Below are 24,257 nucleotides of genomic sequence, written 5' to 3' on the forward strand. Positions count from 1 at the left end.
TAGCAGGTCTGGATCCAAAAGGAGAAGGAGGAAAAGAGCATTTTAACAAGATTGGTACTCAGGCTATACAAGCTCATCAGATATGAGTTTTCCTATCTTATCAAAAGTGAAGGACATTTTCCTGCTCTAAGCCCACTTGTTTTGAGACGGGGCTTTTATGTGTGCACCCACTTGACCAGAGCCTCTGTCTGGGAAGAGGTATGCCCCCAGCATCGCCAGCCCTGCCAGCCGCGTGCTACCTGGGCAGAAACACAACCAGGAACAAGAGCCACTGGGCAAGTCACTGAGAATAAAGCATTCAGCTGATTAATACCACCAGGGAATTTTTAGGGAGAACGTTGTTTTCTTGAATTTCCCTTTCCCTCCACAGCTTTCCTGGGAGCTCTCTCCGCACGTAATCCCCGCTCCCCAGCCGACTGGGGTGCAGCTCCCTGCACGGGGCTAATATTGGCAGGGTGACATTTCAGCTCTTTGCAGTGGACAAGAGCAGGTGCAGAGCACAGCCCGCAGCAGCAGCACTGCCCAAGCCTGCACAGAGGATGAGGATGTGCTGGGACAGGATCCGGCCACGCTTCTGCCTGCCCTCGGCCGGGCCGGAGAGCTCCTGCGTGCACCGTTTGCATCAGCTTCCCCGTTTAATAAAGTTGTGGCCTCTTGGCTTTCAGCGCCACACTTTCCAGTTTTATTTCCCAAGGGTTCATAACAACAGTAACACACAGTAGTTATAATGTGTCATAAAATAAATATTAGCAAAAAGCACACGCAGACCTCCGCTGGTTTGGAGTTTGCCTGGCAATACAGTTCCTCCGATGCGTGCCTCCGAAAGCAAAAGTTGTCTGGCGATGGAGAAGGCTTGTTTGTTTGGCCGTGCTTTGTTTTTCCCTCACTTGGCTGGGCTTGCACCAGTGTCACAGCTAATAAAGGTAAGGGCTCGCCTAACACTGCCTTTCCCATTGCCCTAATCACATTGCTCCTGAAATTAAGCCTGTCAGCGCGTTGGCTGTAAGCTGGTATTGCAAGAGCTTAATAACTCCTCTGTGAACAAAACAAAATTGCTTCTGGACTTAAACCTGGTGTGCAAGACTTCTGCCTATAGGGCCAAATGGTATCCGTTGCAGGAAATGTAAAAAATGTGGCCCAAATAGCTAAATACATGAACCAGTGTGTACACAGAAGCACAAAGTGTGCATACACACGCACACCTGCATGGATGTGCACACATGAGTAGGGGACCTCACGTAAGGTGTTTTGCATTCCCACCCACAGTGTCTGCAAAGGGGGTGAAAAAATTCATCAGAGCCTCTGACTCTCTCCCACCAATCAATTTCCACATTATTTTTAGGTTAATCTCAGTTTCTACTTCTTTTTATGGTGTTTTTCCTTTTTCTCTAGAATAATAAATTTTATACTTACCCAATACAAATTACATTGCCCCAAAGCTGAGACAGATGAAGTAAAACCCCGTCCTAGAATAGCAGCAGTTGCTTTATGTACCAAAATGTCCCGTCTTTGAAGCTGAGTCTTCATCATGTCATGCAGCAAAGCCCCAGGGCAGAGCCTTGCTCTGCCACAGACTTCTTGTCCGACTTTGTGCAAATCATTTAGCTCTCTGCTCCTCAGCTCGGCCACTATAAAATGGGAACAATTAAATCACTCTACTTCATCAAACAGCAGTAATGATAAATACACTATGAAATGCTCTAAAATGTCTGCGAGAGAGATTATCTGCTGGACAAATAGATACAGACCCAGAAAGGGGAGCCCTGTTACCACTTTAAATTCATGGCATTTTTAAGACCAGAAGTGCCAGTTTTAAAGTTTATTTGCTTTAAAAGGACACTGATCAAACAGATCATTCTGTTAAAAACACTATATTTTTTTTCAATTAAAAATTAGCACGGGCTTTTATGTGTGGTATGACATACAGCTTTGCCATCACAGTACGGAGTGGCCATGCTGGAGCTGATGGGGTTTGCGTGGTGGATCTGAATGGTGCCAGTGGAGCAGTTTTGCTCCATCAGGTCAAAATTCTCCTTCCCTAAGACCTGCAATGATAACTCAGATGATGAGTGCCATGAAGCCTGGGGCACAGACCTGGAAGTTGCTGCTGTCACTAGATGGCTGGTTTACAAGGAGATGTCCTCTCCAACTACCACAGCCATGGGAGTGAAGCTGCAGCTGCAGGAGAGCTCAGGGAACAGCTTCTGTCCCAGGCAGAGGGTTTTCTGCAGGAAGGAGAGGTGAAGTTGGAGGATGCCACAGCCGATAACACGGACAAAGGGAAGGAAAATGGCAAGTGATGGATTAAAGAGAAATTAAGTATAGCATCGACACATGGTGTAGTTATGTTGATGGGAGTGACCAACGGGAAGGGACAAATTGTCCTAGTCATAAGCAGAAGATGACTCAGGTTTCTGCTAGTAAAGCCTTCACCTTCTCACTTCCCCTTGACTTTGCCCCCTTTCTTATGAGCTCCCTACCAAAACTGTGAGTCTGGGGAAAACTCACTGCATGAATCTCTTCCCATCTCTCCATGCAAACCTTGAGGAACAAACAACAACGTTGGGGCCAACCAAAAAGTCTTCCCACAAGGCTTTATTTTGGCCGGGGATGAACAAAACCAAAGCAGTGAGGTCAGATGGTGTCCATGGGCAGGTGTTTGCTTGGAGAAGCTGGGGGTGTCAGGGCAGGTTCTTCCGGGTGCAGGCTCCTACCAGTCCCCCACCATCAATCTTAGAGCAGCATGCCGTCATGGACACACAGCAGCTGTTGCAGTAAGCTCATCGGATAACACGCACATATATTAAAGTACCTTTAGCACACTTACTAAAACATATATTTAGCTAGGGAAAATAATCTCGCCCTGCCTATAAAAGTCAAAGTTTGCCTTTATAAATAACTCCAGGAACCCTGCACGCATCGGCGGAAATGGCGACGGCGTGCATGCTCAGTCTCCTTCCCTGAAAAGCTCTCTGAATAAAATATAAACATGCTGGAATATAAAGAACAGTTTGGTGAAGATAATGAAATCTAGTGAAGCCAGTAATTTACCCTGTAAATCATATAGCTACTTCTTCCTTACAGTTGCCTGCCCTGATTTACGCCATGAACCTTATTTCCGAGCTTCTCCCCGCTTTATTGCAAGCGTGGGAGCACAGACTACAGGCTTCTGCATGTCTCTGTGGCTGGCAAAGCCATTCATTTTTACCTTGAAACGTCCCACTATAGCTATGCCCCGTTAGCTTGACACACTTGTTCTTTTTTCCAGAGTCTTCTCTCAGGTCTGAGAAAGGAGGGAAAGGAAGGCAACCAAAAATGCCCATTTTGCACCCATTCTTGTTGCGGTTGCTGGGAATGGGAGAGGTCACAGGGCTGTGCCGATGCTGGCCAGGGGAGCCCCTGTGCTGCCTGGGCACCCCACAGCACCCCACGGCACCACACAGCACCCCCAGTCTCCCCATGCACTCCCCAGCCTCACGCAGCCACCTCAGGGAGCCCTTTCCCCTTTCATCACTGGCACCAGAGGCCTTGCCATCAGCATGTAAAATTTTCCAACTCAGGCTCTCACATATTGCACGGAATATCTTCGGAAGGGGCTGGAAATAATTGGGTGATATTGCCTCAATAACGCCACTGCCTGCGCTGGGGCGCGCGGAGACGTGAAGTCTCACCGAGCCTCCGGGGCCAGCGGCGAGCCCTGCACGGCGCTGAGCTGCTGCACGGGGTTCAGCCCCATCCTCATTGCTTATTCACGCCTCTCCTTTAAGTCTAACCACACCAGGGTGAGGATATATCTGTGAATTCAAGTGGATTTGCCTGGCAGGGTGTGCGTGTACATTAGGCAGGCATAGGATGTGTGCGCAGCGCTCTGCCCATGCCCGCGCAGGGGTAGGGACTGCAGGGGAAAAAATGGATCTCGAGGAGGCTTTCTGATGTGTGCTCCTTCAGTATTAAGATCTCTTCAGGCTTTGTATGCCTGGTAATATTGCTCTCATTTTGGATTTTCCTAATAATTTTAAGAGAAAATTTTTTGCGACAACTGCTGTTGATTTAAAACTAATGTTTAGCCAGTAATGGGTAATTGTATTAGACTAAAAAAAAGCTGCTGTAAAGTCGACCCTGGCCTGATTTTTAATTTACTGCATCATCAGCTACTTTTATGATACTATTTTATCTGCTGAAATAAAACTATTGCTCTATGAATACCTCTAACATTCAAGAAAGATTGTTTTTAGCCTTTCTGTTCTTGGGGCTGGGGAGTTGTTAATTAGCATATGAATTATTCCTGCAAATACATTTATTTATATTTGCTTTAATTGTCACAATACTCAAATAAGTCATGTGTTATAGTTCACTACAGACTCACTTTTAACCCTGTAAGGGGGCAAGGGGACAATGCCCATCACTGCTTTGCACCGGCAGCAAATTCTTAAAATGCATTCTGTGTTTCCATGGAAAAACAACACCAAACAACACAGAAACAATGCCAAACAATGCTAAATCACCTTCCCTCTATTTTTTCCCGTGAGGACCTGCATCTTGCTCGGCCAGGATGGCCACATTCACTGCTACATGCTGTGTAACTCCTGCAAGGCTGCCACAGCCAGCGGGGCTGCCCCAGCGAGCAGCCTGCTCTGCAACCCAGCAGCGCGGGGGCCTGATCCTGCTCGCCCTCCCAGAGCTATGCTCCTGATGCTATGTGGCTGGGGCACAGCCGTGGGTTTTGCCTCCTCCAAAATGAACAATTCAGACTCCAAGAGCCAGTACCAAACCCAGCAGTGCCAACAAAAAGGCTCCCACTGAGCACAGGCGGCACCCAGAGCGCCTACCCAGGGGTGATCCCACACAGACAGGAGGCCTGAAAGCTACTTTCAGATAACTCGGAACAAGCACTGTTGTTACAAATGGGCTTTTTCTTGCTTATTAGCTTCCTCCAGAAATAGCAGGAATGGAGGTCAGGCAAAGCAGCTCTCTGCCTCTGCTTAAAGCCAGCTCCACAGACCTCCCTGCGACAGCACAGCATCCGAAATGGTGTGCCTGTCGTTTCAGCTGAAAAAGGGAACTTCATCAGAAAAGAAAAAAAAAAAAATCTGTCACAACATATAATCTGCCAAAAAATACCTACTTTAAAAAAAAAAAAAAAAGGAATTGTTTATTCACTACTCCTTTTAATAAACAGCCAGCTCTAGTAAAGATTACCTGTGGGATAAATGGATGTGGTGGGAGGAAAAAAAGGCTCAGGGTGTGACCAAAAATGTGTATCTGTGGCAAGTGAGTTGCTGTTTTTTCACATTCCCAATACATTTCTCTTGCAGCTTTAGGTTTATTTACCCCGGTAAATACTTCATTACCTGCCTGTGCCAAAAGTGGAAGAAGGCTGATGTCAAATCCACTATAAGACGATCAGGTAATGGTTACAAGACATAGTAAGGTAAAACAAATAATTCTTAATGCTGTGCAACCACCTATTATTTCATCCAAACAATGTCTGTTTTTGTTATCTCCTTATGGTCGAATGCCTATTCCCTGGAAAGAAAGCAGAAGTCTCTTTTTACCTCAGTAATTAGCTTGTTCGAAAGCTCCCACAAATTCTTCCTATCATAAATTTTGCATTGCTCTATGCACAATAATGCACATAAAATTAAATAAACAATTTAATTAATTTAATTAAAATTAAATATTAAACATATTGTGTATAAGAAGCCCGTGTCTTTGATTTAATTGGGCAGGAGTACCCAAAGCAGTTTGGGTAACAGTGAAAAATAATTAAAAACAACAAGTACGGTAGCCTCTGGGTACGAAGAGTAGTTGGGAGCTTTCTCCTGAGAAAGGTTTATTTAATTAAAACTAAACTAATCTTTGGAAAACACTTGATAAGCATTTCATAATACAAATCATAATCCAAAAATGAAGCTTATACTTCGTCTACGTGATACAGGAAAATAATATTAAATAATTCAATTCTGCCATGAGCCACTTTCCGAGCACGCACGGAATAATTCAGCAGACAGCATGTTCACCACCTTCACATTTTCTGTAACATTTAGTTCATCTAGATACATATTAGTAAATTATATGAAGGCATAATGGATCCATAAGAGATAAGGCTGGGAATTAACGCTTTCTTTAGACTGGTTAATGCTTCTTAGAGATGTAGCACAGACGAGGGAAGCAGAGGTAACTTATCTGCCAGGCAAGCTGTGCCTGTGCTGGCAGGTGAGCTGTCTGGCTGCGCGTGTGCTTCAGCGTCGGGACCGCGCTGAATTTCCAACCTATTCTTCAACACCTTTCATTCAGAGTAGAGAATATTATTTCCAGCATCTCCTAGCACTGTAGGTGGAATAGATTATTTATAGGGTGGTGTCTCTATCAATACTTCATGCTGCCGAACGCTTGTTTTTCTGATACCATACAGAGATTGTTTCAGCTCCCTCAAAGGCTTGGACCCCTCCCAAGGTGGCAAGCCATCCGCCTGGACATCAGACAGCCTGCCCTGCACAACCGCCTGCAAGTTGACAGGCTTTATAGGTCATTTCAAAAACAAATGCTTCGTTTTAACACCTCGACTGCAGCAGCCTCTCCAACACGCTGCTGATGCCAACCGGTTTTTTGAGAAATGAATGGATGTAAAGAGAGCCTAATTGGCACTTTCAGACAAGAACTGAATATCACTCGGGTCTCTGCAGAGCGGCTTTGAAGTGACCAGACAATTTAAGTGACCTCTGGATGTAACTTCAAACGCTGCAGCAGAGCCTGGTTCCTCTCCCGCTGAAGGGGCTCCAGCTCTGGCAAGCTTCCAAGGATGGCAGCAAGGGCGGGGATGGACCCTTCCAAAACCAGCTCCAGTGAAAGATCCAGGTTTCTTTTTCGTGGGAGCATTTTTTGACACTTTCCCGGGAAGATCCTGTTAGCTGACTTGGTGTTACTTTGGTTCATCTCCTGCCCGCAGCCTTTTAGCAGAGGGCCCAGTGGTTCAGCAGAGATTTGTGTCTAGCAGAGGTACAAAGGGGCCCTTTACAGGGTGTGGGAATTTCCCGCATGTTGATTAACCTCATACTGTAAAAGACCGTAGGCCAAATCCTTCAGTCCTCACGCAGACAAAAGTCCACATTGACTTACCCCAAATCTCCCTGCAAACGCTCATTAAAGTCAATGGCATCTTGCCTCGGTGAGGGCTGGGGATTTGGCCCCGTGGTTGTCGTTGCGATTGGGCAGCGCCAGGAGAAGAGGATTACCGCGACACTGAGCCCACGGCGGGGTCTGCCACTGGCTTCCCTCCAGCCCCAAAACGCCACAGTAGGACCAGTGCTGTGCAGCATCACCCCATGGGTGCCCACCCTTGTCCCCATGCACAGCCACGTGGGTGCCACCCAGAGATGGGGCAGCGAGCAGGCAGAGCATCATCCACCAGGCACCTGTCCCCCCATGGAAAACAACCCAGCCGATGGCCCCTCTGGGAGGAGAAAACACCTAATTCAGAGCCACCTTAGAGGAGGGGTGGCCATCCAGAAAATAATAGAAATATAACAACAACAACAACAAAGTGGGCTGGTTTTTATTTGTTTGTTTTAGCCGTATCATAGCTCAGACCTTCCTTGCCATTGTGGTTCAATATTTACTGATCGAAAATATAGACTAGCTGCGAGCCACGGCGTTTGCCAGAAAGAGCGATTATCATCAGAAAGAAATGGGCATTAAAAGAATAGCTCTTCCATTTCCAGAATATAAAACAGACATTCAGAAGAACAAACAGAGCAGAGAAGAAATGATGGTCATTTGCAAGTAAAATATCACTAAACAATATAGCATTGGATTAACTGTTTCATGTATTTATTGTGAACGAATATATAGAACTTTACATGAGAAACTATCGGTACAAGCAAGAAACAATGCAGCCTTTTAAACAGCTGGCTTTTAACTTTAATGCTTCTGCACATACAGTACAAGCCCTTGCTCCCACCAAAGCCTATGCCACAGCTCCCATTGAGTTCAATGCGGTCAGGATCAGGCCCCAAGTTTTAAAACTTTTATTCCTCAATGTCCCTTTCGATAACATTGCAAACCCCCAGTCTTAACAACCTCAATGTGCTTCGGACGTGTTTATGGCCAAAAACGTGCAATATGGCAAAGAGACACCAAAAGGTGCAGTTCGGGGGCCGATCCTGAAAACTGTGGAGGGACTTCTCCTCCTACAGACATTTTAAAAGAAAAGGAGAGGAAGAGTAAAGAAAAAGCAGGCACATATTGAGTCCAGTCCTGCATTCGTGTGAAGCAAACCATTGAGCAGCACAGCAGCGAGGGCTGACTGGACCGGACAAAACCTGACTCAATTTATTGTCTTTTGTTGTGGTGTGCCAGGAATGCAGGAGCTCGAGTTATTCTGAATTTGGGCTGACTCTGCTGATGGCTTTGTACTCCAAGGACTTGTGGATTTCTGAAAATTGGTGCAGCTCTGATCTCTGGCTTTACAGATTTTCTCTCCCTTCAACGGCTGTCTGAAATGTTCACATAATAATTTCGGTTACTCTGTGGCATTTAATAAATTTCGTGAATTTGTGATCAGTTTGCTACTTTTGTGTAGGCTCAAATTGGATGAGTCTGATATTCTCCCTCCCAAAATACAGCTCCAGAGAGGGATTTGTGACAAATTTGATATGCAGATCTGTTCTAGTACTTGTCTTGGTTTACCCAGAAATTATTCTAAAATATTTGCCATTCATTGCATGCTTTAACACTGACACCAATTAGTACAAAGTTAACTCTGTTATTTAACTGAATATTAAAGAGTTATTGGGTCAAACAGCCACTGAGGTTCATACACTATTTATTTATTTATTTGTTTGACCAGAAATTTAACACACAAGCATTTTCCTGGATCTTATTTTAAATGACAGAGTCTTTGCAGAAACAGGAATATAAAAAGAACAGCAACGGTAGGGTTGGTCACTGCTTTCCCGGCAAACACAGTAACTGCTCATTGAGATAATTAAAGCACCAGCATTAGAGATGCATAAGATAAGGACAGAGAAGTGTAGGGCTGGATTCGTGCAACCTTTATGCTGCTTGATGCACAGGGTTGGGTCAGATGACTCAAGGAGTTGCCTGCAAGCCCATCTTCTGTGATTCTGTGCACAGGGAATAGCCGTATTTATTTTTAGTTCTTGAACTCTCCTTGCAAGCTCACTCTGTCCAAATTAAATAAATGCCTAAGCACCTTTTGAAACACTTGGAAGCAGATTCTGAAGCCCTGATTTACTTTCAGATTCGCACAGGAAAAATTCCTACAAAATTCAAGAACAGTTTTGCCAGACACACAAAGACGTTAAGCTTGATTCTCAGAAATCCTAATGGTGTAAGAGTGGCTTTGCTAAAGCAGGAAGAACCTAATAAGGAGTCCTTAAAAAAATAAAATAAAATAAAATAAAATAAAATAAAATAAATAATAATAATTAAAAAAAAAAACAGGATTTGTCCCTTAATACGTAGCAACAACACTAATGATGTCGTTCATGTTCAGTCACATACACGTTTTCATAAATCATTTTTAATAATTTATTAGATATAACGAGGAGCTTGAAGTGTGGAAAGCTTCTGCAATTTAAAATAAAGCTTTCAAGTAACTTTTCAAGCTCATGGAAGTGAAACCCAATAGCGAGTAACACACATCTGAACACACAAATCCATGGCAGAGCTATAACCTCCTTGCAGGACAGGAGCACGGGACGGGTGCTGAGCTCCCGCTTTACTCAGAGCCACTGCTGCGGGGTCTCCTCTGGGGCCGGCACAGCCCAGTATATCCCAGCACAGCCCAGCCGTGCCAAATCACTAGAAACCAGCCCTCAATTTCGGACACCGACTCTGAAACCAATTCAGTGCGGGATTTGGGGGGCAGTGGTCAGAGATAGTGGGTTAAAGGGGACCCGCTGGAGCCTGAATCTTTCCACAGCACTCTGGGATTTACTTTTTTTCAGGAAAAAAAAAAAAAATGTATCTGTGCTGCTCAAGTCCCTGGCAAGTTAGAGCTGCCCCTCAGTGAGCGCCCTGCACCTCTCATGGCACACAGGGCTCAGGGCTCCGAAATGGCCTCCGGTGGGGTGACAAGTTCCAGTGCCCCCACCTGTACAGACGGAAAGGCACAACGTGCAGGAGGACACAGAGAAAGGTGCGAGGCACCAGTGCCTTGCTATCTGCTGGCACTGCTACGCGCCTTTACTTTTTTGCCAAGAGGCTGTTTTATCCCGTCTAGGGCAATATTGAGTCCACTAAGCCATTGCTGCAGCTCAGGCGGTGCTGATTCCCATTTTTAAATTAAAGCTCAGGTGAAAGCTGGCAAATCTGCATGCACGTGAGTTTTGTCTCTGCCTGCGACCGTGCGTGCGTGCACCTCAGCCCAGTGCAACTCCCCTGACCTCGGGGCTGGGGGTTTTTGCTCCTGACAGGCTGGATGTGAATAAAATCATATGGTGCTGTGTTTTCACAGCTCAGCCTTCTGAGTCCCAACCCTCTGCCACTGAAATCAATGGCAAAACTCCCAACTTCTCTAGTTGTATCAGATGAGCTTTGTTCCATGGACTGAAACGATCTAATAGATACCAGGTGTCCTTGATAGAGCCTGTGTGGTCTACAAGTAAGTGGAACATATTTTAAAAAGTCAAATACGAAACAGCTACATCACAGAACCTGTAATAACCGCCAAACTGATATTATTATCTCTGGATGACATGATCAGTTTCTGAAATGTGACTCAGTATGTAGTTATATGATGCATCCCATAACAGACATGTTCTGGGGGAAACTCAGCCGCATGTTACACTGCTACAGAAACAGATCCACATTTATGCCCATTTCCACAAGAAAGCACGGCCCTCGTGTGTTTTTACTTAAGGCAGAGAACCCCAAACAACCTTAAATTAATCCAGAAATCCACTTTAAGTATACGTCTCTGCGCGTAAAAAGACCTACAGAAGTAAAAGGCTGCACGTGAAACCTCCAGGCTGCTGCGCTGACATCCAGCTCCCCCCTTGCTCCAAGCTGTGACCCTGCCCTGTGAGATTCCCTGCCTGCTTTGCCGCAGCCACGGAGCCTCAGCAGCTCCCCCAGTAGCACAGATAGGTGGGGATGATGTGGTCCTATAAATACCCACGCCTGGGCCATGTCAACCATGGGATCCCACACCTCGTAATGGGTGTAGCTGGATAATGGGCAAGATTTTCCTGCTGCTCTCCCTGGTGTGTAGGTGGCCCAGGAGCCTTGCTCGGCTCAGGCAAAACTCAGTGCCCTGCTCTGCACTGACATGAATGGGAATCGCCCTGCCCACTCCAGGGCCTGATCCTGACTCACAGCACCTTCAGAGAGGGACCTCAGTGCAGCTTCTGCTTGGTCTGCCCAGGGGAGGACCAGGGTTTCCACCAGGTATAGTCAGATCAGTAGCCCAGGAACATGTGAATGGGAAGATCCCAAGGAAAATCTCAGGGAACAACAACTAAAAAGATTGTTTTTCCAATCCAATTAAATGTCCTCAGATGTGAAAAGGTCTACCTAGTTCCTACCCAGAAGGATGTCTCCTGGGGCTGCCTGCATGCTGGTGCTTGAGCCTTCTCCTGCTTGGCTCTCACCTTGCGCTTCCATGTCTTGGGGCAGTTTCCTTGGCTGTCCCTGGCCACAAAGTTGGCCCAGGGCTCTTGTGGGGAGAAACAGCACCTGACAGATGAAGCACTGGAATCAGGAGGCTTCAAGGCTCTTTTCTCCCCCTCTCTGCCTAAGAGGCAGGAGCAAGCCCCACATCAAGCTCCCCCCCTCCACCAAAAACCCTGATGTTGTCCCCTAAGGGTTGAAGGGCAGAGTGCTTGCCCCCAGCCTGGCCGCACGGGAAGCACCTCCTCAGCTGGGGCCAGGGGCTGCTGCAGGAACCCCCTGGGAGAAAGTATGCAAGGTGTGATGCTCCTAGACTGAATTTTAGGCAGAAAGCCCTCAGCTGACAGCCATTCTGCAGGCAAAACTGCTGCTGGAGGCAGCTCCTGGAGTCAAAAATGTACAGGTTTAAATGAAATAATAACAAAACAAAACAAAACAAAAGCTATACTGGGCATCAGGAAAACACCCTTTAATGGGGCTCGACCCAATTAGTGTTTCTAAAAATCCAGTGCTATCTTTCTCTAGTCTTATCTTTTAACAGCCATCCTCTTTCATTATGGATTCGTCCCCTTAAGAGGGTTAAGTACTCGTAGTTTTCCAATAAAGATCTTGGAAAGTACGTTCAAGAGTAGCTTATTTTAACATTAATCACATTTAACAAGACTTTTACCAGAGCGGAGAGAACGCGTAACTAATTGTTGGAAGATCTGGTCAAGTTTATTGTAATGGGTAACTGTCGGGCAATTATGATTTATTTATTCTCAGGGAGATAAGGCACGCATTGTTCTCTGCAAGTAGGAAAAAAAAAAAAGGAAAAAAACAACAGGGCTGATCTTAAAGTTATTATTAGTTACTTCCCATGCTCTCTTCACAGCTGAGGGGACCCACTGCAGCACAGACCCCATTCGCTGTCTTCACTCCCGATTTCTGGGTTTAAGCCGCCCCTGGGGGCAGCCGGGGAGGCCGTACAGGTGCGCCCCCTCCTCTGCTTTTGGGGTTGCTGCCGGGGGGCGACACCGGGCAGGGTCACCGAGCCCCGCTCCCCGACAGCCCCAGGCCCAGCGCTGGCGGGTGGGGGGGGGGGGGTGCAAAGGAAGGTCTTTTAAATCTGGCGGTCAAAAAAAAAAAATTTAAAAAAAAAAAAAAAAAAGGAAGGGGGGGAGAAAAAGGGAAAAAGAAGCACCCTGTTATTGTACGCTGCTATCCTCGCCCGCCCTGCCGTCGGGGCGGCTTTACCCCCGCCTTTCCCCCGAGCCCTGCGGCTCCAAACAGCCCAAGCGAGGATGAGAAAGGGAAAAAAAAAAAAAATAAACCACCACGAAATGCGCCATGTGCCCATGTCCCTGGCATCGCCCCGGCGCGGCGGCTCCTTCCCGGGCTGTCCCCTCCGAGCCCCCCCGGCCGCACCGATGGGGCCGGGCAGATGACACCGGCACCGCCACGGGGCCCAGCCGGCTCGGCTCGGCTCGGCTCGGCTCGGCTTGGCCCGGCTCGGCTTGGCCCGGCTCGGCAGTCCCGTCCCCTTTACCCGTACCCCCCCCGTCCCCCCCCCCCGCCGCCCCGACGGCCGGGCTGCGCCCGCCGCTGCCAAAGTTTTATTCGGCCCCTCGTTCCTCGCTGCTCACCTGGTGCAGGAAAGGTCAGAGCTCAGAGAAAATGACTCCCACTTCCAGCAAACCTGCCTCACCGACTTACTCAGCCGGAAGAAATTGCTGCACCACCTCGTTTACACACACTCTTTTAAATCAGTTTCGAAGCCATTTGGTGTGGACGGAGCACAAGGACGCGCCTTACGCGCTGCAGTCCGACAGCCAGCCCGAGACGGCGGCTCGGATGCTCCGTGTCCAACTTCCCAGCACGGGGAAAGTTACAGATTTAATTTATTTATTTTTCTCGGCTCGGCACTTGTAACCCTTCTCCCCGAATTTCAGCCCTTCGCCATCTGGCAAAGCTTTTCCCAAACGGTTTTGCATTTACTCGGAAACCGTTCGAGTCGTGGTTTTAAACCGCCCCGCAGCTCTGCCTTTATTTCTTGTCAGGCAAAATCGAGTCGAATCGAATCGGTTTCACCCATACGAAGCCGGAGCCCCGGGGGAGGCTCCGGGCCGTGCCCCCTGCTCCGGGACGCCCCCCCCCCCGGGGCGAGCGCCCCGCCGGGAGCCCCCCGCCGCTGCTCCCCGAGACCTCGTGGGCGGCTTCGGGGGGGCGACACCGGCCCCTGCAGCCCCCCCTTACCCCCCCCAACCCCCAAGCCGTCGAGGGCTCCAGACAAACAAATATCAGCGCCGGCTCGGCGGGCAGGGCTCCTACCTCCACTTAGGCACTTGTTAGCGCTGCCTCGGACCTGACTCGACGGGGAGGGAGAGGAGCAGCGCTTGCTAATATTCCCTGTAAACCACCGTGGGATTCACTCTCTTAATCCCGGCGTGGCCTCGGGACCCCCGGGGGCGGCGTGGAGGGAGCCGGGGGGGGCAGCTCCGAGCCCCCCGAGCCTCCCCGCGGCCCCGCGCCGTCGGTGCCCCGGGCAGCGCCGCTCCCCCGACGGGCCCGAGCCGGGGGCCCCCCGCACCCACGGCCCTCCAAGCAGAGAGGGGAGGGGAAGAGGAGCCCTCTTGTAAAGCTCCCGGCCGTCGGAGCCCTCAAGATAAACATCATTAGAAATCATTGTAATTGGGATTGTGAAATCTGACCTCTGACCCGCCGGGCTACGTGTCACAACCGTGTCCGCTTTGATTCCTCGAAAGGCGGCACAAAGGAACAAGCTCCGTGACAGGAGGCAGCGGGATCTGCGCCCCGGCCCGAGGGGACCGACGGGGGGGACCACGCGTGGCCTGCCCCCCCCACCCCCCCCCGAGTCTCATCTGCATATGCAAAGCGCTGGGGCGGGGGGAGCCGGGGGGCAGGAGGGGGCCGAGTGGGCTGGGGTCCTGGGAGCGGGGAGAAACGAGCTTCTGGGGGTCCCTCCATGTGCAGGGAGGTGGTTGGGGTGGGGGGGGGCGTCTGCTGGCCATTTGGCTGCGGTCACACCCCCACCGCGGCTCCACAGAGTTGGGGAGGGGGGAAATGACCCTAATTTCCGACGGCAGGACGGGAAGGACATTCTGCTTTTCCTCCAGGGCTTTTCCGCCCGGGCTTGTATTTTCCCCGACGTGAGGCTTGGGTTTCCCCGGGGCAGGGCGTCCCATCCGCCCCATCCAGCCCCCAGCCCGCACACCTGCTCCCTGTCCGACGGGGAGGGCAGTGTGGTTCCTGCTCTCAGCCCCTGGCCCCTACCCAGCAGGGAAGGCACCCCCGACCCCCCCCGGCTGCCCACCGGAGCAACCCCCCCGTGGCTGCCTGTCCAGGAGGTCGGGGGTCGCTCCCGGAGCCACCTGTCCCCACTGAGGCCAGACCAGGGCCACGCCACCCGGTTCCCCTGGTCCGCTCCGCCCGGCTACGCTCGCAGAGAAATCCTAAAAGCATAATTACATTAAAAAGCCTGATTTGCTTAAATAATCCTCTTTAGGCTGCCTTTAATCTGCTCTATATTCCCCTCGTCGTCTTTATCCCTGCCTTGTCCGGCTCTGCTGAGCCCGACCCCACACCCCGGAGCCTTTCCCCGAGCTGCACCCGAACATCTGGAGGCCGCAACTCCAGAGCCCCCCCCGGGTGCGTCATCGCCCCAATTTTCCGCAGAAATGACATTTTCGCCTCTACAGCTCCAGGGAAGCGAGAGGCGGGGGTCAGAGCCAAGAAAAGCAGCGAACTGAATTTAAACGGGCTCTGGGAGGGGGGCGCAGCCTCTCCGCGTCCCCCCCCCCCGACGGCAGCAAGTGAGGGGGCCGGGGGTCACCTGCCCCTGGACGTGCCCGGCAGTGGGACTGGCACGTCGAAGGAGTTTTTTTTTTTTTTCCCTGTGGGCAGAAGCTTTAAGTTTACGTTTCGATTCCAACGGAAAGGGGAGAGGGAGAAAGAAGCGAAGAACTTTAGATGGCGCTCTACGACGTTTCTTTACAGCCTCCGAGCCCTGCCGGCTCTCCGGCCTGCCGAGAGACCTCGGCGGGCAGAGGAGGGGGCTGGGCGGGGCTGGGGGGGATGCTGTGGGGGGGGTGCCGTCGGGGGGGATGCCGTGGGGGGGGGAGATGCCGTGGGGCAGCGTGGGGTGGAGCAGGGGGTGCGGGTGAGGAGGGCGGGGGGCTCCCTCCGGGCAGGGCAGCCCCGGCCTGCGCCTCCAGCCGGGCTGCGGGGTGGCGGCGCTGAGCAGAAATAGTCTGTTTTTTTTTTAAGAAAAAAAGCAAATAAAAATCTCACAGGCAGCTTCTCCGCTGCCCTGCTGCTCCCCTTCCCCTCTCCTAGGCGGAAAACCCCTGAAACCTCCGGCGGAGCGAGGCCGGGGGGAGCCGCGTACCCGACGGGAGCTGCCCGGCGCTGCCGCTCGCCCACCCCGGCCCCGGCCGTCGGGGGGCTGCGGGAGAGGGGCTCCGGCCTCGGCTTCTAGCCCTGACTCCAGCTCTCCCCATTTCCCCGGGCCTCGGGGGAGGGCTCCAGAGGGGCGAAAAGAAAGAGAGGCGCCACGACGAGCCGACAGGCAGCCCCGTCGGGTGTCGCGGCTCCGTCTGCCCCACCGCTCGGCACCGCGGAGGCCTCGCCCGGTGCCGGCCGCGGGGAGCGGACGCCGAGAGCCCCCCCCTTGGCCAGCCGCGACCCCGCGGGGCTCCCACGCGAGACACTCGCGGGGGGCCGAGGCCGACCCTCGACGGCCGAGGACAAAGCGGCGGGCGCGGAGGCACGGCCCGGCCTCGGCCCGCCGGAGCCCGGCGAGAAGCCGAAGCGAAACGGGGCCGGGCGCCGGAGAGGAGCCGGTGGGGGGGGAGGGGGGGGTCGGCGGGGCACCTTAACGCCACCGGCATCGCCCCCCCCCCAGCCCCCAGCGGCCGAGGGGAGGCAGGGGCAGGGAGCCGGGAGCGGCCTCGGGAGCCGTGCCCGGCCTCCGGCCTCCCCGCTGTGCCCGGGGAAGGCTCCGCGGTGGAAATTCAAGATGGGAGCAGAGGAGGTGTCACGCAGCTCCCTCCCCAGCACATCCCCGAGAGCGGAACGGCCGCCCGGCTTCCAGGCATTTTCCCGCAGGGGCTGGCGATATATTGCCGCGTATATCACACCGCGGGGGGGTGGGGAGGGGGGAGGATTTCTTGGTGAAAAGGGAGACGCGGGAGGCGAGGCGCGACCGAAATAACCAAAGAGATTTTAAAAAATAAAAATAAAAAAGGTAGGAAAAAAAGGGGGGGGGGAAATATCGAAGGTCTCAGAAGGGTTTAAAAAAGGGGACGACCGGTTTAAAAATTGCTGCACTGATCCGTCGAAAACAAAAACTAATTACGCCACCGAAATGGCACCATATACGCAGCGTACTGTGTATGTACATATATATTTATTTTATCTGTATATATATATATACACACAAACATCCGTACACTAAAATAAAGAATTACAGCCAGCCTGGATCCTGAACACAGTCTACACTTTATTTCAGACTACAGATTTCTGAACATAATAAAATCTTTGGCTTGTAGCGGCGGGTTCAGTCTCGCAGTCTGTGGATCAGATTTTTATTTTGTTTTTTCCTCGGGAAAAAAAATAAAAAGAGAGACAGAAATTCACACACACACAAAAAAAAAATAAGATCGAACGAAAGATCAGGAAAGTCGGACATTTACTGTAAAGCAAGAGCAACGGACATCGGAAAAGAAAAAAGGAAAGCAAACAAAACGAACAAACGAACAAAAGAGAGGAAGAGAGAGAGAGAAGGGGAGAGAGAAACTGTCCAGCAAATAGAGATCGCTACACATATTTCTTACCTGAAATTAAATATATACAAGGTCATATGCTGTTTGGCTATATAGAGATAATTTTTTTGTAAGCGTTCATATTTTTTTTTCTTAAGTGGAGTCCTTATACTATGGATAGACAATAGATCTGCTTTTAAATAGCACCTGTCCGTGGCTAGGGCTGTCCTCACTCGCTCTCCTCTTTGTCCTGCACGGTGGTGGTGGAGTGGTTGTAGAGTCCCTGGGCCATGAGGTGCAGCGCCAGCCCGTTCTTGATGCCCGTCGCCTTCTTGATCTTGGCGCGCTTGTTCTGGAACCAGATCTTGATCTGGGACTCGTTGAGGCTCAGCTCCTGGGCCAGGCTCTGCCGCCGCTGCTCCGTGATGTACCGGTTGGCCTGGAACTCCGCCTTCAGCCGCTGCAGCTGCTCGGCCGTGAACGCCGTCCGCGGCCGCTTGTCCTCCTTCTCCGTCTTCTTCTTCTTCAGCTTCCTGGTGCGGGGGCCTGCGGGCAGGGCACACACACGCCGCTGGGCAGGGCCCCGCCGCCGCCCGCCGCCCGCCGCCCCCGCCCCGCCGCCCGACGGAAAATGGCCGACGGGGGGGGAACCGCGCCGGCACCCCCGGCCCGGCCCCGCCGCCCCGGCCCCGCCAAGGGGAAGAAAGGGAGAGGAGGAGCGGGGAGGCCCGGGGAAACGCGCCCGTCTCCTGCAACGGGCAGGGGGCGAGGGGGGAGAGCCGCCTGCTAGCCCCCCGCCCCGGGCCCGTCGGGGCGCCGCTCTGCCCGCCCCGACGGGGGGGCTCCGGGGCTCCGGGGGGCGGCCGCCGTCCCGGGGCCGGGGTCCCCGCGGCCAGCCCCGGCAGCAGCCGGGGGTCGCCCGGGGCTCCGGTGTTTGGCCGGCCCCGGCGGGCCCCGCACGCCGCCAGCTCGCCGGCCCTGCCCGCCGCGACCCCCGGACACCCAAACCCTAAGGGCGTTCCTTCGCAGCCCCATCCCGCGGGCCGCGCTGGGGCCGGGAGCCGTGCCGTGCCGAGCCGTGCCGTGCCAGCATCCCGGCCCCGAGCACCGGCAGTCCCGGGAGCGGAGAGGGAAGGCGGCCCTGGAGGATGGGGGCTGCGAAAATCCCCTGACAGCTGCCGGGCCCGCAGCCCCCAGCCGGCTGCAGCAGCCGGAGCCCGGCGAGGCCTCCGAGTAGGCCGAAAGCTCTTGTCCCGGTTCAGCCCGGCTTTGCCCCGGCTCGGCGGGGAGCGGGCCGGGGCCTGGCAGCTTTGGGGAGGGGGGAACGAGGCCGGCACCTTGCAGCGGGGGTCGCAGCCCCCGGCCCCTTCAGCCCGCTCGTCCCCGGGGCCGGGAGAAGCCCCGCGGCGGCCGGGGCCGGCTTCCGAGCACAACAAAGAGCGCGGCCGGGCCGAGCCGAGCCGGGCCGGGCCGTGCTGGGCCGAGCAGCCGGGGGATGAGCTGGGGGCTTAAGGGACGACGTGCAAAAATACCCCTCTGCCCGAAGAAAGGGGAGGGAAGGAAATAAAGGCGCAATGCGAGATGCCTGGCGCCCGGCGGGCCTGGGAAGCGGTAATAACGCAGCAGCCGTGGCCGGGCCGGCCGGCGGCGAGGGCAGCCTGACAGCTCTATCACTCCATCAATCAGCGGAGTCAATCAAAAGGGCTTTTCCGAGCTGCGAGTCGCTGGACGTGTCAATAACGGGGGATGGAGGTGGCTCGGCCGGGAGCGGAGCGCTGCCCGCCGGCCCCGGGAGCACCGCGCCGGGCACCGCCGCTTTCCCCGGGTCCCCCGGCCCCGCATTGCCCGGGCCTGGGAAGAGGAACCGGCCCCGGTCCCGGTCCTGGACCCGGTCCCGGTCCCGGTCCCAATCTCTGTCCTGGTCGGTCCCAATCCCGGTCCCGGTCCCGGTCCCGACCCGCGCTGGAGGGTCCCGGGCTGCTGGCCTGGGGTGTGACTGGGGGGCACCCCCTCTCCTCTCCCCTCGCTTTAAAAAACAAAACTAAAAAAACCTGACAACGGAAAACAGTGACCAGCGGGGACAAAACGAGGGGCTGCGGGGTCGCGCCAAGGGGACGGGGCTCGCAGGGGGTGCCCGGCCGGGAGCCCCCCCCCGGGCCGAGCCTCGGCCCCTCCCGGCAGCGGGCAGGGAGCAGCGGCCCCCGCGGCCTATGGAGGCCGAAGGCCCCGAGAAGCAGCCCCTCGGCGACCTGCCCGAAGCCCCTTTTCCTCTCCCCCCCCCCATAACCCCCCCCCTGCACCTCCAGCAGCCGCTCAACATGTGGCTCGGCCAGACCCCCCCCCCCCCGCCACCCAGCCGCCCCTCCGCGGCCACCGGCACCGGGGAAATAAAACCGGGGTGTGTTTGGGGGGGAGGGAGGGGGGGGGAAGAACAAAACAAGCGAGAAGCCAAATCCGCTGCCTTTTTTTTTTTTTTTTTCCCCTTTTCCCCGCAGCGCTCCCGGCCCAGCGCCGCCGCGGTGCGGCCCCCCCCGGGCTGCAGCGGGGGGGGGGGGGGGGGGGGGGGGGCGGCCGGGGGCACGGGCAGGGGCTCGCAGCCCCTCTCCGCATCTGAATGCGGCCGAATCGGGGCCCGGCGTCGCATTCAAATTCGGCGACTCGGAATAGGAAGGCGGAGGGGGTTTTGGGGAGGGGGGAGAAGGAGGGGGGGGGGGGGACGGGGACGCGTTTCCTCTCGCCCCGGGTGACCCAGGACCCCCCCCCCCCCCCCCCCCCCGCGCCGCCCCACGCGAGGTCCTCCGCAGGCTGGAAGCCAAAGCAAAGGGGGGGGGGGGGGGGGGGGGGACGACAGGGGAAGGAGAAGGGGGGGGAGCGACCTTGTCACGATTTTAACAGCTCCCAGATGCTCCGCGCTTCCTTACCCGAGGACGGTCTGTCTGAATACCTAGTGCAGTAGACCCAGGCAGGCCACACCAGCGGCTGTTGCGAGTCGGGCTTTATAACAGGTCCTCCATTATTAGAGCCCATGAGGAGGATGGCGGGGCTGCCGTGCTCCCCGTACTTGGCCGGGTGAGTGTCGCCCCCTTCGCCGGGGGGCTTGGCCGCCCCCGACGCCGCCACCCCCGCCGCGCCGGGGCTGGCTTTGGAGGCGGCGGCGGCGGCGGGCGGCGCGGCCGGGGAGCCGTCGGGCCCGCAGTTCGAGTCCGGGCACAGGAGGGCCGGCGGGTTGGGCGGCCGGGCCAGCAGCGGGTTGATGTTTTCTCTACCTGAGCTCTGCCCTCGGTCTCCATCCCGCTCCCGGCTGCTGCTGCTGCTTCCTCCTCCTCCTCCTCCTCCGCCGCCGCCGCCGCCGCCGCCGCAGCCGCCGGTCGGAGCGGGAGGCTCCTTCTTGCAGCCGAAGTCCGGCCTCAGGATGTTGTCGATGAAAAAGTTGGTGGTGCGCTGAGGGGGCGGCGGGGGAGGCGGCGGGGGGCGGCGGCGGGGAAGGGGCAAGGGGCAGGGGGCGGCGGGGGAGGCGGGCGCGGGGCTGGGGGACACGGGCAAGCTCTCGCCATCGCTGCCGCTGCCGCTGCTCGCCGGGCCGGGCGGCGCCGATTCTCGGTGGCCGTGCCCCTCCGGCGGCTCTTCCATCCTCAGCCCCCGCCACGGAGCTCGCCGCCTTTTTGCCCCCCCCACCCTCCCCCCCACCCACCCGCTTTACGCCCACCCCACTTCGCGGGTGGGTGGTGGGGTGGGGAAAAAAATTTTTTAAATTTCAAAAAAGAAAAAAAAAGAAGGCAAAAATAAAAAAAAAAATAAAAGAGAGAAAAAAAAAAAAAGAATAAAATCCACTTGTTGGGCTGGAGCTGAGATTTTTTTTTTTTTCTCCCCCTCGCACGGATGGATCCAAAACCGGGAGAGCCACTCGAGGGCTTCTTCCCCCGTTTCTCCCGATCAGCTTATATTTCCATCACCAAAAAAAAAAAAAAAAAAAAAAAAAAAAAGCACCAAAACCGCGTGCAGCCACACAGCGGCCCCCCAAAAACCCGCCCCCCGAAAAAAAAAAAAATTAATAAATAAAATAAAAAAGGACTCAAAATCTGCCCATCTCCCCGCGGCGGCTCCGCGCTGCCCCGGTGTCCGCCGCGCTCTGCCCGAGCCCTTCCCCGCCAGCGTGCTCGGGCTCCGGGAGGGGGGGGGGGGGGGGGGGGCCGGTTTTTCTTTTTTTTTTTTTCCCCCCCTTAATTTTTTTTTTTTTTTGGCCCCAAAATAAAAAGGCAAATCTCTGACAGCTCCGGTCTTTGCAAGAAACTCTCCCTAAAAAATCCCTCGGCCCCACTTTTTGGGCTCGCACCGGAAGCACGTGAGGCGGCCCCGCACGTGGGGGCGGCCAATGGCGCTCCGCCGCCAACGCCGCCCCCCCCCCCCCCCCCCCGCCCCGGAGCCGCGCCGCGACGGGGCGGGGGCGCCCGGGCTCCACGCGTATTTAGGGACACCCCCCCCACCCCGTTAACCCCCCCCCCAACTTCAACCCCTCTGGGATGAGCGCCTCTTCTGCCCCTTCGCTCGCACACCCCATAATAACAACACCCCACCACCACCACCACCCCAAAAATAATCCGCGGCGCTCATCCTCCTCCTGTTCATTTTTATTTTTATTTCTCGCTTAGGGGAGGTGGGGGCAGCCCGGAGTGGAAACTTTTTTTTTTTCTTTCTTTTTTTTTTTTTTTTCTGGAGGAATTAAAATGAAAATAACACTAAATACTGGTAATCGCCGCGGCGCTGAGCCGGGCTGGCAGCCGCCGGGCTGGGCTGTTTCTTTATTCTTATTATTTCGGAAGAAGAAGCAGAGCAGCCGCCAGCTTGCAGCTGACTCCGGATCGCGTTGCCTCGCCTGCTTTCTAATGTTTGCTTGTTTGTTTGGGTTCGGTTTGGTGGGGTTTTTTGCCTTTTTTTTTTTTTTTTTTCCACCCGGTATTTTGTTCTCCCCAGCACCTGGGGGAGTGTGCTGGCGCAGAAGGGAAACGTAAGGGTTTTGCAGGGTGGGGAGGGCCGGGCACTTTTTTCACGACTGTTGCAGGTTTCCAAAAAGTAATATAGGGGGGGAGAAAGAGGAATAAAATAATGTTAAAAAGCACAAGTCCGAAGCTCAGGTTTTGCTTTCTCGCTCCCCGCCGGCCGCAGGCACCTGCTCGGGGCTGGAGCCGCGCCGGAGCCCGGGGCCGCTCCCCGGGGCTGGGGCAGGGCAGAGCCCGGGACCCGAACCCCCGGAGCTCCCCGGGGGTCCCCACGTTCCCCCTCCCACGGCCACGGGTGGCGGGGAGGCCGCGGGGCTCCGCGCTGCTCCGCGGGGACGGCCCGGCGGCACGTGCCGCCGCCTATAGATCCTATACGTGCGCGATGCTATAGGGCTGCGTGCTCAGACACCCACGGGTGGGCACCGGGAGAGCCACGCGTGGTTTTTTGCCCGCCGAGTGGCCGCTGCGGCCGGCGGCGGCCGGGAGCATCGCTGGTTTCGGGAGCATCCCGGCGGCAGCGGCCGAGCGCGGGGCTCCGTTTTTTGGGGGGTGCAGAGCACCGGGAGTGGCTGTCACCGGGAGATGGGGGTCACCGGGAGCCGGGGGTCACCGGGAGCCGGCTGTCACCGGGAGCCGAAGGAGCCGGCACCTCCCTCGGTCCGGCGGCCGCGGCTGTGCGCGCACACCTCCGAGGCACGCTCGGCTCTTTGCCGGACCGGGGAAACATTACCAAATTGTTACCTCCAGCCACACAATAATCTCCTAAAATAATAGCTGGCATAACGCAATCAGCCCTGGAATCAAGGGCTTCATCCGCAATTAAATGAATGTTAACACACACACACACACACACACACACACACACAGCCCGCATTCACAATATCATATCATTTACTCGCACCGAAATTGGGTTTATTTATATTTAAGTTAGCAAAATTGAAATCTTTATCCCAAAAGCGAGCGTGGGTACTTAATTAAATTCTAATTAGGACACTATCAATATCCCATTTAGCCACGTAGCCTTTGTGAGCCGCGGTCCCTTTCAGAGCTGTAAATGGGGGCTCGCTGCCTTATCTCTCCTGCAAGAGACGCCTTGAGAAGGGCTGCAAAAGATAATTTATAGGTTTTAATTACTCTTCATTCCGCCTGATCAGCTTGGCGTTCATCACAGGACGGCGAATAAAACCTGGTCAAAAGCACTGTCACTATTCCCTGGCAAGACGCTTAATCAAAGTAAGCAGGGCCATATTACACGCTGCGAGCTTCTTCACGTAATTTCCCAGCTGCTGATAAAGCTAGTTGAATAATGCTGCAGTCCTTCGGAGACACCATTTACAGAAATGACTTTATTGACGGCTTAACGTCGGTAATTCATTTTACCTTTCATGTATTGGGAGCCCGGATTTGTTACAGTAATAGGATGATAAATGTCCTGGCGGCCCTATAGCTTTTATTATTGAATACAATACACACACCCATCCTTAAATGTTCCAAAATTGGGTAACAAAAGGGAGAGAGAGAGAAATCGAAGCCTTTAACTATTTAATTTGCCTTTCTGAGCGCAGGGGGGGGCGAAGCGAGTGTGTGAGTGTGTACGTGTGCGTGTGTGCGTGGAGGGGGGGATATTTCGTCTGGAGTCCTCCCTTCGTCTAGAAACTGTTCTGGATTTTAAAGGCTTCTCTATAAATTGAGTAGGTTTGTGTATGGAGGGGGTGGGGGATCGCCTGGATGAATGAGGAGGGGTTAAAGGAAAAGACGAAGTATATTTCCAGGCTGGGTATTTTTTCCACCACGACCCTTCCTATCTAAATAGATAGATAAATATTACACTCCGGCTAGCAGATAGTTACAGTAATCGGGGTAA

General features: G+C 54.2%; 1 protein-coding gene across 1 annotated transcript; it reads right to left on the bottom strand.

The window, feature by feature from the left end:
• Positions 1–17,117: 17,117 nt before the first annotated feature.
• EN1 (engrailed homeobox 1) lies at positions 17,118–21,792 on the bottom strand. The gene is made up of 2 exons (XM_083841946.1): positions 20,318–21,792; positions 17,118–17,942 (listed from the first exon to the last, which is right to left on the bottom strand). Exons 1-2 carry the CDS (start codon positions 21,024–21,026, stop codon positions 17,626–17,628), a joined length of 1,026 nt encoding a protein of 341 aa, XP_083698072.1. The 5' UTR covers positions 21,027–21,792; the 3' UTR covers positions 17,118–17,625.
• Positions 21,793–24,257: the final 2,465 nt, after the last annotated feature.

The sequence above is a fragment of the Anser anser genome (assembly GCF_964211835.1).
Source record: "Anser anser genome assembly, chromosome: 6".
In the NCBI taxonomy this organism is placed as follows: domain Eukaryota; kingdom Metazoa; phylum Chordata; class Aves; order Anseriformes; family Anatidae; genus Anser; species Anser anser.